Source organism: Anomaloglossus baeobatrachus, chromosome 1 (genome assembly GCF_048569485.1).
Source record: "Anomaloglossus baeobatrachus isolate aAnoBae1 chromosome 1, aAnoBae1.hap1, whole genome shotgun sequence".
Taxonomy (NCBI): Eukaryota; Metazoa; Chordata; class Amphibia; order Anura; family Aromobatidae; genus Anomaloglossus; species Anomaloglossus baeobatrachus.
This window is the reverse complement of record NC_134353.1, coordinates 209,529,889-209,544,119: the sequence shown is the minus strand read 5'-3', so window position 1 is coordinate 209,544,119 and position 14,231 is coordinate 209,529,889. Positions and strand designations below refer to the sequence as shown.

The 14,231-nt window shown below is 39.4% G+C and overlaps 1 protein-coding gene across 4 annotated transcripts in view; it reads left to right on the top strand.

The window, feature by feature from the left end:
• Positions 1 to 6,661, top strand: part of DCLK2 (doublecortin like kinase 2) — a 185,837-nt gene extending 179,176 nt beyond the window's left edge. For 2 of the 4 annotated variants that reach the window (XM_075347971.1, XM_075347964.1), the window contains one exon: positions 1,954 to 6,661. In XM_075347971.1, the coding sequence (XP_075204086.1) occupies positions 1,954 to 2,097 (144 nt within the window). In that variant the 3' untranslated portion in view covers positions 2,098 to 6,661. The remainder of the gene's footprint in view (positions 1 to 1,953) is intronic. The other 2 variants (XR_012754158.1, XM_075347978.1) reach the window with 2 other exon arrangements.
• The last annotated feature ends 7,570 nt before the right edge of the window (positions 6,662 to 14,231 follow it).

Below are 14,231 nucleotides of genomic sequence, written 5' to 3'. Positions count from 1 at the left end.
AACTCAATGCCCAAGAAAGGTAAGGCAGTGCTTGAAAATAATGATGGCCACACAAAATATTGATACTTTGGGCACAAATTGGCCAATTTTACTTAGGGGTGTACTCCCTTTTGTTGCCAGCAGTCTAGACATTAATGGCTATGTGTTGAGTTACCGTATTTTCTGGATTAGAAGACACACTTTTTTTCCCACAAAACTGGGGGTATAATGGGGGTGCATCTTACAATTCGGATATGGCTTACCGGGGTGGTGGTGGTGGAGCTGGGTCATATTAGGCAGGGTTGGAGATACTAAGGGCTCAGAGGAGCAGTGGAGCGGCTCAGGAGGGTCACAGGATGGGGCGTCTTGGCTGCGGGTGCATTTATCTAACTGCGGGCTCCATTGAATCACTCGCAGTTGACGCAATGGACTTCAAGAAAATGGCCACGGAGCATGCGCAGATTGATGCGATGGACTTCAAGAAAATGGCCAAGGAGTCCTATCTGTGCACACGTCACTTCTGCGGCTATTTTCTTGAAGTCCATAACATTAGCCACGGGCAATTCAACAGACCATACAGACAGATCAATGGCACCCACTGCTGAGACACACCGTCCTGTTAGCCACCTGAGTCGCTCCACTGCAGTGACACCCTTGTAGCCCACTGGCAGATCAATGGCACCTGCCACAACACCCTCGAGCCTGTAGTATCAACGACCCTCCTGAGCCACAACACCACCTCCTCTGAGCCCGCGGAATTGCTGACCCTGTCTCCTGTGACCTTCCTGAGCCACTCCCCCCAGTGAGCAATAGGATTAAGACGCACTAGGATTATAGGATGGACCCTCATTTTAACATTAAAAGTTATTTTCCTCTAAACTTGGGGTGTGTCTTATAATCCAGTGCGTCTTACAAAACAAAAAATATGGTATTTAGAGGGCACACCAAATTTACACTGTTAAACAAGCTGTACACTGACTACTTTACATTGTATCATAATGTCTTATCTTCAGTGTTGTCCCATGAAAATATATAATAAAATATTTACAAAAATGTGAGGGGTGTATTCACTTTGGTGATATACTGTATTTTTCTTTTAGCGATATTACCCTTTTCTTTGAGTGATATTTCTGATTTTATAGAGCCAGAAAGGAGTGGATTCAGATGAAAAACAAGCAGGCGAAAAGGTCTATTGAAAAGACAAGTCAGACTATGATGCACAGAGCGCCTGTATTTTGTTTGATAAGTCATTTTGTGCTGACAGAGTCCCTTAAAGTGCACGTTCCCATTTACTTATTTTCCATCTTTCTCTGCTTTGGATCTGGATAAAGCCAGCACTGTCAATCAAAATAAAAAGGGGTGGAGATATAGGGGAAAACAAGAAAATGGGAGGAGGCACTTAAATGTTTGGCCACACCACGGGTGCATCGAGCACCTGTACTTGGTTTGTACAGTCATCCTGTGTTGACCGATTCCCTTTAAATACTGTGTTGCATGGAGGTGTGCAGCCGCTTGTCAGTCAGTACAACCTGTTCTATGTGTCTTCCATTCATATAGTTCAGTGTCACGTTTTCCATGCACAATGTGTATTGGCATGTTCTTTGTTATGTGTACTTATAGCGTCATACCAATTTATAAAATAATATGCAGAATCAAACAAACAAAACTGTCCTATAAAATGACTCACAGTTTTACTTTCTGTCAATAAAACTAAATAAAATAGTTTGGGAATTTGTCTAATTGTGGGATTGGATACAAATAAAAGCTCTTATTGTCAAAGTGTTAGACCTACGTAAGGTGATCAGGTCAACTAAGGTTATGTTAAAAGGTTACCAACCACCATGGAAGATCACATAATTATGGTCATTATTATTTCTCCTTTTCCTTGCATGTTTTATAATCAGTATCTCACATTACTTTGTATACTTTGTTTCATGATTTTTTTTTTAATACGTCACTAATTTTTTTCTACAGAACACAGCTCTTGATAAACAAGGGCAGATTGTTTACTGTAAACGCTGTGATGACAATGGTACTACTGATCGGGAGAAAACCAGCACGGGGACAGTACTGGCTGATGACCTTCACCTGGATTTTGGGTCTACCAAATTGATGTGATGGATTCAAGCCTGGAGCAGTTTACTGTCTACTGAGCAGTGTGTTCACTAACCATGACGTTACCTGATGACCAACCTCAGTGGGCGATAGCTGTTCTTATTATGTCATGTTTACTTTTTTATTTCCGAGACACACATACTGACTTCCACCAGTTTTCATTACAGTCAATAAGGGACCACACTAGAATGTTAGAGTTGGACTTGAACAATCCCTCTGTTGAAGGATGCATTAGTTGAGCAGTTTCTGAAAGGAATAGATACTTTTCCATACATTTATGTATTAGTTAGTTTCTGAAGTGGAAGTGCTGGTCAAATGACTACTGATTTGTTAACACTAAGATTTTCTGGAGAGGATCTCTACAGCACATTCTAATTTCAGCACTGACAATAGTAGGTGTTTTTTTTGGGGGGGGGGTAAAGGGGGTTCACATTTTCTCTATAGTTTTAGTTTTTTAAGATATCATAAATTCAGACTTTGGATTCTACAAATGCTACAATGTAATGGGCTAAGTCTTACCATTCTGCAGTATTCTAGACCTGGTGAAAGGGGTATAGGATTTTGACAAGTGGGTATTTATTTGGAGACATGTTCTTCCATTGATTGCTGTGTGACTACTTTGGTTGGATCTTACAACTATTTATGTAAAAATAACTTGCTAATTTTTCTGTTACAGAAAGGAATGTAGAATTTGCTGCATGTTTCCACAACCAGGTTCAATACCTGATCTCAGCAAAAGTGCACCTAAATAAAATAATTTTCTCTAAATATTGGTCAGTATCCAGATTACAAACAGGAATGTGCAATTAGGGGGCTAATATAATACCATTCTTAGTCCTACTGGATAGATATTTCTTGCATTAAAGCTTTCTTTTTATAACACATCCTAAATCTGTATTCACTGCTTAACATAATCTCCAAAAACACCTTGCATCACAAATTGGTAAATTTAACACCTGGTTAGACCAGGCTGCAGTGCATGGTTTGTACTTGTTATGCTACTATATATACAAGGGTCTTCTGTTATTTTACATTATAAAAGAAATCCGCCAGTCTCTGAGGTGAAGACAATCATGGTTAATGTGCCCAACTCATACTACAATGACGTGGAAAGGTTGGGCACCAGTGATATTTGAGAGCATGTATGCTGGTTTTCAGGAAAAAAGTCATCTTTTAATAGCAATTTTGTTCAATCTGATGGAAACATTGTACACACTATTGGCAAAACAAACATATCACAGAGGGAGATAATGTGGCTGCTGTGGGGCTTTTTGAGAGAAGGCACTTTGCCTTGGTAACTTCTTTTTAGGTTATGATACAACAGTTTTTTGAGGAGCATCTACAGCAGATCTCCTCCCAAAAAACACCTAAAAACGCACTTCAAAACCGCTTGAAAGTCTCTTCAATTTCACTACTATACATATGTGCAGTTTTTTAAGTGTTTTTCGTTCTGCTTTAGATTGGAAAATAAGAAGTGCATGTTACTTATTTGGTGTGGATTCCTCCTGAAATTCACTCCAAATTTAACACATCAAGTAAATGGTCTGCAAGAAAAACCAAATGCTTGGAAAAATACTTCTAAATAGTTTCAAAACCTTTACAAAGAAAAAAAAAATTCTTAGAGAAAACAAATTACTCAAGTACTTCCCCCCCAAAAAAGAAGTATTTTCTGAAGTGGTTTCAACTTGAAAAACTCTCTGTTTTTAAGTTTTTCCAAAAAACTCAGTTTGATCATGGCCTAATTGGGAAGCAGTATCCTATGCAGGATTGGAGAACTGCGATGTTGACAAGAAAGGGTCACTAGGCCCCTTCATCCAGTGTGACCACACCTGGAAAGAGTTTGACCATTGCTACGTCTCCCTCCCCATCTATGTAGAAAAATAATATCACGGTCCGGGGAGCGCTAAAGAGGCCAAATTAGTTGGTTGCTTTAAAAATATCTTTATTTCCTTTCGTACCACAATACGTTTCGATGTGTGAAATATCTTCATCAGGTGGTCCCTCCCCATCTGTGTAAGCGCTGGCCTGTTGACCAAATGTAGTAATCTTTCGAGGCTAGTAGACCTAGAAATACTTTTTGCATAGTATGCATTTATGTGCCTGTCACTCTGTGTTTAGGTCTCTCTCTAACAGAAAATCAAAGACCAAGGGTTAGCTTACTTTATATTAAAGCTGTACTAAGCAATAGCATAACGTTAATGCTGTTCTATAATATGGCAAGAGCAGATAAGGATACAATCAACAGAAAGTGAACAATTGTTAAAATGTGAGCAGCGAGCTAAGCAGACACAACCGCGTCTATACTATGCAAAAAAGTGTCCATTCTGCATATAGTCTACAGTACATACACATTCATATTAAAATGAACCTGTCAAGTCGGTTTATCATTTTTACTTTAGCAGAACTATCCCTGGAAGTGTGGCCATTTTTTTTTTTATTGCAACTATATTTCAAATACAGAATACAATGAGAAAGTGAAAAGACAAGTCACAACAAACTTATTTGTGGGGAAAAATGAAATGTGGTACAACCTGGTAATTTATAGTCATATGACGTCTAGAAGAGGGATGTTATATGATACGTGATTTACAAATTATGGCCCTCTTTGTATTAACAGAACCTCCATGTTCAAAGTTTAATAAGGAATTGACTGAAAAAACAATAAGAATTGTGTCCTACTGTTTCTATTGCATTGAACATGTAGATCTATTGACGAAGAGGTTGGGCACATCAATGTTTTTATGGAGAACCTGCAAGGAAAATAATAACCTCTTGATCGGAGCTGCTTCACCAAATGCATAAAATGCACAGTAAAGTGCGAAAGTGAAGGACATCTGTTTATAGTTGCAATGCGTTTTGGAGCTGGACCGATTCCATCAGTCATAAATTAAGCAGACCGATAAAACAAAGAAAGTATCAAATCAAAATGCTCCTGTGTGAAAAACGAAGTATATATAGTGATTTGTCGCTATATATTTTGTTTTATTGATGAAGGAGTCGGTCTGATTCCAAAACATGTTACAACTATTATAAAGAAGACCTTTACTTTAGCACATGTATTTCATGCATTTGGGGAAACTGCACCAATCAAGGTGGTCCTTTGTTAGTTTGCTTATACTATGATACCATTGCATTCTGTATCCGGATCTTGGTGAGACCCTATGATGCATAATCCCGCTAAATGATTTCTGGTTTGTCATGCACCAGCACACACTGTTATTACTGATTTGTATTGGTGATGTTCTATGTGTGCCAGTATTTTTCCTTTATCCTTTCCAGTATTTAAAGGGGACCTGTCAAGAGATTCATGCTGCCTTATTCACAGGTAGCATGCAAAAGATACAGGCTCCCTGGTTCCTGGTTACAAACAACGGTTTTATTCTGAAACACTGCAACATTACAGAAAAAAAAATAGTTAAAAAAATGAGCCTAGAATAATCAAGGGGTTGTTTCCAGCTTGAATGACAGGTCACATGATTAACAAGTCTCTATTTTTGTAAAGAGAAAAGAGCTGTCAATCAAGTAGCAACCCACTTGACTCATCCAATTCTGCCTAGAGTTTAACTATGATTCCTTTGAGATGGCACAGCAAATTTGAATTTTATATATATACCAAGCCACATTTTGAAAAAGATATGATCTACTAAAGGTGTTATCTGGGACTTTGCTTATTTTTCTCTATTTTTTATTTTTTTATGGGGCTTATAACTTGCAGGCAGGTAGTTACTAACTACCTGCCTGTTCTCTCTGAGCCAGCAGACATCAGCATTGGTCAGATAACAAACTGCTCCTGCCAGAAATTCTGTGGCTTCCGGTAATGTCACAACAAAGTATCAGCTTCTTCTCATTGCCAATGTCACGTTGATTGACAGCCGGATCCCCGCTGCCTAACTGCGGGTAGCCGATTAACAATCAGCACAATAACAATAGTGACACCTAGTTGACAAAGCAAATCAGGAGATAAAGAGCTGCTCTTTTGACCATGTGTCCGTAACTGCTCTGAACCGGTAGAGATTGGCACCAAGCAGAAGAGGCAAGTTCTTAGCAATCACCTGCCTGTACGATCTTAGCCGAATTGGGAAGAGTAAGCAGACTCCCAAAAAACCCTTTTAAAGTGTGTCTCCAATATACATGATAATGTAAATTGTACTTTACAAAACTCATCCTGCTGATTAACAAGAAAATAAGACTAGAGCAATTTAATAAAAAAAAAAAAAATTACCAATTATTTAAGCATCGATAAACCTGCAAGAAACAATAGCACCATGCGATAAGTCATGTCCTTTCTAAGGACAGCCAGATTGTAACAATTTATAATGACAAAGAAAAGAGCAGGAATAGTCTGAAGGTTCTCCACATGAATGTTATAGTTTAGGCATTAGATTGTTTATTTTAGGCATTGTTGCACTTTTTAGGTGCGCAGGTACCGTACATTTTCACAAGGTATTATCTTTCATGTATTTGCTACTCATTTTTCCAGACGTCATGTTTTAGAACCAATCAGTATATGGCTTTCATTTTGTACTAGACATGTAAAATATTTCCAATAAACATCCTCTTCATGGAATTTCAAGCTTATCTTTCTTTATTGTTTTGCATTGATTGTTCAATTAGTTGTCATTGACCGTCATTTCGTAAACAATCAGTAAAGTACAACTTAGTTTCCTGATCACACATTGTGTATTTGATGCAGATTTTACACGTGACTTTCTAGACTGAAATCCACAGCTTTTTTGCATCTAAAATCTGCATGTATTTACTACACTCATTTATGCATTTTTTTTGTTGCAGAAATATAACATGATGCCAGGTCAGCAGTTTAAATCTAGGGTCCCCACTGAAATGAATGGGTAAAATAAATACCAAACAGATGCAGTTCTGTAATATAAATGGACATTCTGTAGAGTTTAAATGAACAAAAGAGAATATGCTTGGTTTCTAAACAAAAAACACAGGATGTGGATAAAATTAAGTTACAACTCATTAGCTTTGCTGGCACTGGAAAATGCTGCAGACAACTTAATGTTTTAGGAATAAAAATGAGTCTGTGGAAGTTCAGGTTCACTGTGTTCAGCTGAACCTTAGATAAAGTTCGGTTTGCGGCCAGGCTTGACCTGAGGTTCGGTATTCGTACCGAACACAGACTTTACCAAAAAAAAAAAAAAGAGTTCAGATTCAGAGTTCGGGTGCTTTACATATGAACACCACTCGCAAGAGCATCACTGAACTCAGGTACGGTCGGTGCTCAACCCAGTATGAGCTGCTTGTAGTGTTTGAACGGCTTGCGCTGGGGGTAACAACAGCATGATGGGATGTAGTGTGCAGCAAGAAAATAATATGGATAAAACCCACCCACCTGCCCTCAAAAGTGTTATGTTTATGGCTAGCTGTATGTGGGGGAGACCCAAACTGCCCAATTAGTGACTTCAGTTGGGGTTCAGGTCAAGTCCAGGTCCCAAACCAAACTTTATGTAAAGTCTCATCTTTAGTCCGCATATGTAAAGCACCCATTTTTTTGGATAATGTCTGTGTTAGGTACAAACATCGAACTTCGGGTTCACTCATTTCTAGTCAGGAAGTAACCATTTAAGAAAAAAAGAAAAATTGTACTTAAGTATAAAATAGAATAGGTAATGTGGAGCTAGTACTCCTGAGATGTTTGTAAGTGGCAAAAACCTGCTATTAAGGCACAAAAGGATTTTAAGATGGCCATATACGTTCGATGAATGAAGGAAAAAAACATCTATTTCAGCTACACTTTTCCCCAGTGGCAGTTGGGGGAAAGAAGAATCAGGGATACTGGAGTTGTACTCTCCCAATAATTTATTCTCAAGAAAGATCCGTTGACAGGGCCATCTGTACAATCTAATTTCTTTCTCCATAGAGAATATGTTTATTGTTCAGAATATAATCCATGATGTCATCAAGGCAGTGATGTTGGTTCCTGTAACGTACAATAATGCTTGCAGTGTCATAACCCAGCATGGAGTCTTATACCAGAAGGATCATACTCCTCTTCTGTAAGGGTACACAGTCTATACACCATATTCCAAATTATTATGCAAATTGGATTTAAGTGTCATAGCAATTATTATTTATTTTTTTTCAATGAAACTCATTGATGGTATTGTGTCTCAGGCTTCTTTGGATCACTGAAATCAATCTCAGATACCTGTGATAATTAGTTTGCCAGGTGAGTCCAATAAAAGAAAAATTGGATGTTCCACAATATTAAGCAGGCCACAGTTTTCAAGTAACATGGGAAAGAAAAAGGATCTCTCTGCTGCCGAAAAGCATCAAATAGTGCTATGCTTTGGACAAGGGATGAAAACATTAGATATTTCACGAAAATTAAGCGTGATCATTGTATCGTGAAGAGATTTGTGGCTGATTCAGGGCACATGCTGATAAAGGCAAAAGAGGAAGGTTTCTGCCAGGCAAGTCCATCGGATTAAGAGAGAAGCTGCTAAAAAGCCATTACAAACCAGCAAACAGATATTTGAAGCTGCTGGTGTCACTGTAGTCCCTCAAACCTCAAGGTGTAGGAACCTTCAAAGGCTTTCTGTGGTGCATAAACCTACTGTTCGGCCACCCCTAACCAGTGCTCACAAGCAGAAATGGTTGCAGTGGGCCCAGACATACATGAATACTAATTTTCAAACAGTCTTGTTTACTGATGAGTGTCGAGCAGTCCTGGATGGTCCAGATGGATGGAGTAGTGGATGGTTGGTGGATGGCCACCATGTCCCAACAAGGCTGCGACGTCAGCAAAGAGGTGGAGGAGTCATGTTTTGGGCCGGAATCATGGGGAGACATCTGGTAGGCCCTTAAAGGTTCCTGAAGTTATGAAAATGACCTCTGCAAAGTATATAGAGTTTCTGACTGACAACTTTCTTCCATGGTACAAAAAGAAACGTGCCTTCAGAAGCAAAATCATCTTCATGCATGACAATGCACCATCTCATGCTGCAAAGAATACCTCTGTGTCATTGGCTGCTATGGGCATTAAAGGAGATAAACTCATGGTATGGCCACCATCTTATCCTGACCTCAACCCTATAGAGAACCTTTGGAGTATCATCAAGTAAAAGATCTATGAAGGTGGGAGGCAGTTCACAACAAAACAGCAACTCTGGGAGGCTATTCTGACAGCATGCAAAGAAATTCAAGCAGAAACTCTCCAAAAACTCACAAGTTCAATGGATGCAAGAATTGTGAAGGTGATATCAAAGAAGAGTTCCTATGGTAACATGTAACTTGGCCTGTTAGGATGTTTTGGATTTAAATAGCTTTTTATTTCAGTGAATGTGACCTCCTAATGCTGCAAATTCCACAAATGAGCATTTTCAGTTCTTTAAAACATATAAAATGTTTAGAAACTTTATGCCTAATAATTTGGAACAGTGCATTTTTTTTTAATTTTGAAGTTTATACTGTTATCATTGGGAGGTTTCTTCAATAAAATTTGATGTATACTCTAACGGGTGATGACTTTTATTAGACTGACTGTCATTTGCACCGACCATTTAGGAAAATCTGAGAAAAATCTCATTTGCATAATAATTTGGAACATGGTGTAGTGTCATTGCCCTTGGGATGGTCACTGAGTAACACAGTCCCAAAATGTTCATTCACCACAACAATCTCTAAAGGGGGTATTTCAGACATTAACAAATATATATACTTATTATACTGTATATATTTATATAAAGATTTTATATATATATATATACATATATATATCTATATATATATATATTTACATATATATATATATATAGATATATATATACACACATTGATCATGTCACTGCTATGATTAAGGACCAACTGTGCCTGAAATGCATAAGCGATATCCATATCTCATGGTTGTGGAATCTCATTGCATACATGTTATTACCTAAAAGAAAGAAAAATATTAAGTGATTAATACCTTTTAATGGTTAACTGGAATGGAATGATGGCAAATCGCAAGCTTTCAAGACTGCTTAGTTTTCCTCACCAAAGCCAGAGTAGAGAAACTGGGTGTATGCCACTCTGATTTTATTCTTGAATGTCCTGATGAAGGAGATGGAGTTCTCTGAAACGCGTTGACCTGAATAAAAGAAATTTAAATTAATCAACATCTAGATTTTCTGAGGACAGTAAAGCATACACCTGCTTTCTCTTCTCTCTCTTTGATTTCTACATACCCGGGGCTGCGGAAGCCACCATTTCTAAAGCGTAATTAGGAGTTTTGTCTGGTACAACCCGAAGAGTCAGCACACATGGCGAGTAATACGGAGAGAGTGGAATACGATAAAAAATCGCATTCAACTCGGACCAATATTACTCTATGGGGCAGCTCCCATGAGCGATTATTTTCTCTGTCTTAGTCGGACCATATTGCGGGTGCAATGCGAGCTTGTTCCATTCCCACCCATTCAAGTCTATGGGGGCGAGAGAAACATTGCATTGCTCTCACGTTACACCAGTGTAACACAAGAGCAGCGTGATTCTCGCATCAGCCAGCAATGGAGGAGTAAAGGGTACTTTACATGCTGTGATATCGCTACCGATATCGCTAGCGAGCGTACCCGCCCCTGTCGGTTGTGCGACACGGGCAAATCGCTGCCCGTGGCGCACAACATCGCTTACACCCGTCACACTACTTACCTGCCTAGCGACGTTACTGTGACCGGCAAACCGCTTCCTTTCTAAGGGGGGGGGTCTCGTTCGGCATCATAGCGACATCACTAAATGGCCGCTTAATAGCAGAGGAGGGGCAGAGATGAGCGGGCCAAAGATCCCGCCCACCTCCTTCCTTCCTCATTGCCGGCGGGACGCAGGTACGGTGAGTTTCCTTGTTCCTGCGGTGTCAAACATAGCGATGTGTGCTGCCGCAGGAACGACAAACAACCTCGCTACTCACCTGTCAACAATTTTTGGCGTTGGAGCGACCTCTCCAATACCAACGAATTTTACCTCTTTTGCGATCATTTTAGGTCGCTCAGAGGTGTTACATGCTGCGATGTTGCTAACGACACCGGATGTGCGTTACAAACACCGTGACCCCGACGATATATCGTTAGCGATGTTGCAGCGTGTAAAGCACCCTATAGGGAGATAAATCTCTCCCTCTCCTCCGCAGCGTCGGCCCTCCCCTCCTCAGTGCCGGCCCTCCCCTCCGCAACTGTGCTCTGATTGCAGGATCGGACCACAGTCGCATGACACTTTGCTCCCGCTGTGCTGCGAGCATGTGCCGAGGGTCATGCGAGGACTTGCAGTAATACCCGTGTGGCCTCTGCCTAATAGGTGAGTTCATTCACCATCACTTTATCTGGTAAGACTGTATCCTGCGCTTTTATCTGTAGTTTCGTAGGTCTCCTCACTAGGCATAGTAAGATATGTTTTGTCCTGCAACTTAAAGAAATAAATTCCAGGTTTTATTTTTGGAAGCTGGCTTTGGTAGTTTCTTTCTATATAAGTTTATATGTGCAGGTGTTCCTGTCAAAAACTGTTAATATCATTTGTGGTGACTTCATTAAGGCAGTGCCATTTGCCAAAATGGTAAAGAAACAACGAGGATGGGCACCACTAAGAAAATCACAATATGTATATGGAGGTGCTGCAAACAATGTGGCATGACAATGAATGATACAGAAGAAAAAAACAAACACATTAATTGAAGCCTGCACACACCCAAAGTATTGCAATTGACAAAAAAATAATTATTGAAATACATTAAAAATATTTAAAAAAAAAAACACTACAGAAACAAATCCCCAAAATGTAATAATTATGGGGAAACTCACTGCAGTCCCCCATATAATAAAGAAAGCTATCCTACTCCTAAAATATGTTATATGACAACAACTTACACTAAGATAAATATACATATTCAATGTGAATGGAGATAAATCAAACAATACCATATGATAGAAATCAGATACTTGAAGGGGGTTATCCCACAAACAAAATACATTTTATTCAACTGATCTTGGAATTAAAATAAATTCCACAATTAGATGTGTTAAAAAATAGTGTCCTGGGCAGGGGAGGAAGCAGAAGAGAGTCTACAGACAGGACAGCATGGTAGCACAGCTTCTGCTCCCTGTGAGTTAAAGCGTTTAAAAACAGGCAGTGAAATGTTTTACCTGCCAGAAAGACCCAACTGTGATCCCATACAGTCCTGTCTGTATGCCCTTTTTCTTCATTCCCGGTCAGGAGCTGTGGTCTATTCATACCATGTTCTTGCATGGTCAGACACAGCCATTACATAGCAGGGGCAGATTTATAACATTATTTCAGCACAAGAACATTTTTTAACACATCCAATTGTTTAAATTATTTTTATTCCTAGATCTATTGAAGAACATATAGTTTATTCATGGGACAAACAAGTACAAATGAAGGTCATCAAAGGGCTGCTAGAATGGAGAAACCCAACACATTATGCTGCCACCAAGTGTAACTTGATCAGGGTTCTTTGTCAGCCCTATTGGTTTCACACCCAGATCATCATTATCTGTTTTGGAGGCTAAAAAGTTGATATACAAGACTTTTCGGTATACTTTGTGACGATCCCATTGCCATGTTCATACACACACACGGTCACCATAACTTTATTTTTATTGTAGAGAATGTGTTGAATACTTGATTTTGAGGCATATGATATTCCTATGCTGCTCTTAGACTGCACAGTTTGTCTATTCTAAAAATGGTGGTTGACGGAGTACGTGAACAGACTTGAATATCAGCCTCCTCCAATTGAAAAATATTGTACATGGGAAAGTTGTTTTACAATTGGAGGCAGCTAATAAACTGGTCAGTCACATGACCATTTTAAAAAAAAACCAGGCACTGTGCAATCTTTGAGGAGTAAGTGTAGGAGATCCTGTAATATATTAGTAAGTGCCACAAAGTCAATGCCACCAAACTTAATTACAATAAAGATAAAGTAGACCACCCCTTTATGTAAGTCATAACCTGCACACAGTGGCATAACTAGAGTTCAATGAGCCGAGGTGCAAAATTTGGACCTCCCCACATGTTGGTCAGATGTATGGGCCGTTGTAGTGTTCTAAATCCTATAAGGACATACAAGTTTTCCACATCCTCTAATAATGACCCCCATCCTGGTATATATGTCTCTCATCCTGGCATATATGTCCTCCATCCTGGGCCCCTCCTGGTGTATTTGTCCCCCATCCTGGTGTATATGCCTCCCGTTCTGCCGCTGGTCTTAACACACAAAAAATAAACTATTCTACTCACCTTCCCTCTGCTCTCCCGGCATGTAGCTTCCTCTACTGACTGAAGTTGGCAGCTGACTTCCACATGTAAGCAACAGGCAGCACATGACATCATTGCCATGCGTCCCCAGTCACAGGTGCACTGACGTCAGCTACTTGCTTCTGATTGGCCAACAGCTTGTATTTGTGTGCAGAGACCCAGCGGATCTCTGCACAGCATTGCACTTCAGCTGCATGTACATTAGAGGACGCACACCGTTGTCCCCCTCCACCCCAAGGCCCGGTCATTACCTCTGAGACTGCAATCGTTGTGCCCCTGCTTGTACAGGCTTCTCTAGATTCTAACACTCAGTCTCTTATTAATACTGACTAAATACACTCTTAATTAATGCACTATTTTATCATAATTAATATTCCCTTATTGTACAGTGAACTAACTAGCCAGCAGATAATCAGAGGGAGGTTAATTCAGTCTGATTCACTGTAAATTTTGCCACTCAACATTTGACAGCAAATCAGAAAGAACAGATTACACTAATACACAACATTCACAGTTTGTGTAAAACTGCACGAAAAATCCACTACTTAATATAAATAACTCTCAATAAATCAGTGAAGTCGTATAATCAAGACCTTATGAAGTTATTAACCACTTGGGAAAAGCTGGTTCTTATACCTCTTCTGCATTTTTAATATTTTCCAGCAGGTGGCAACATTGTACACTTGTCCTTCAAATGTTCAAATTTGAGTTTTGAAACAGATGGACTCAATCACCCTTCCTCCGTTAGCCATTCTCGATCTATGTCCTATGATAGCCCAATCTTTGTATGCCTAAGCACACCTTTGCTTCAGATTCCAATGAATGCATAGATATTAATGCCAGCTTGTCATTTTAGGTTAGTT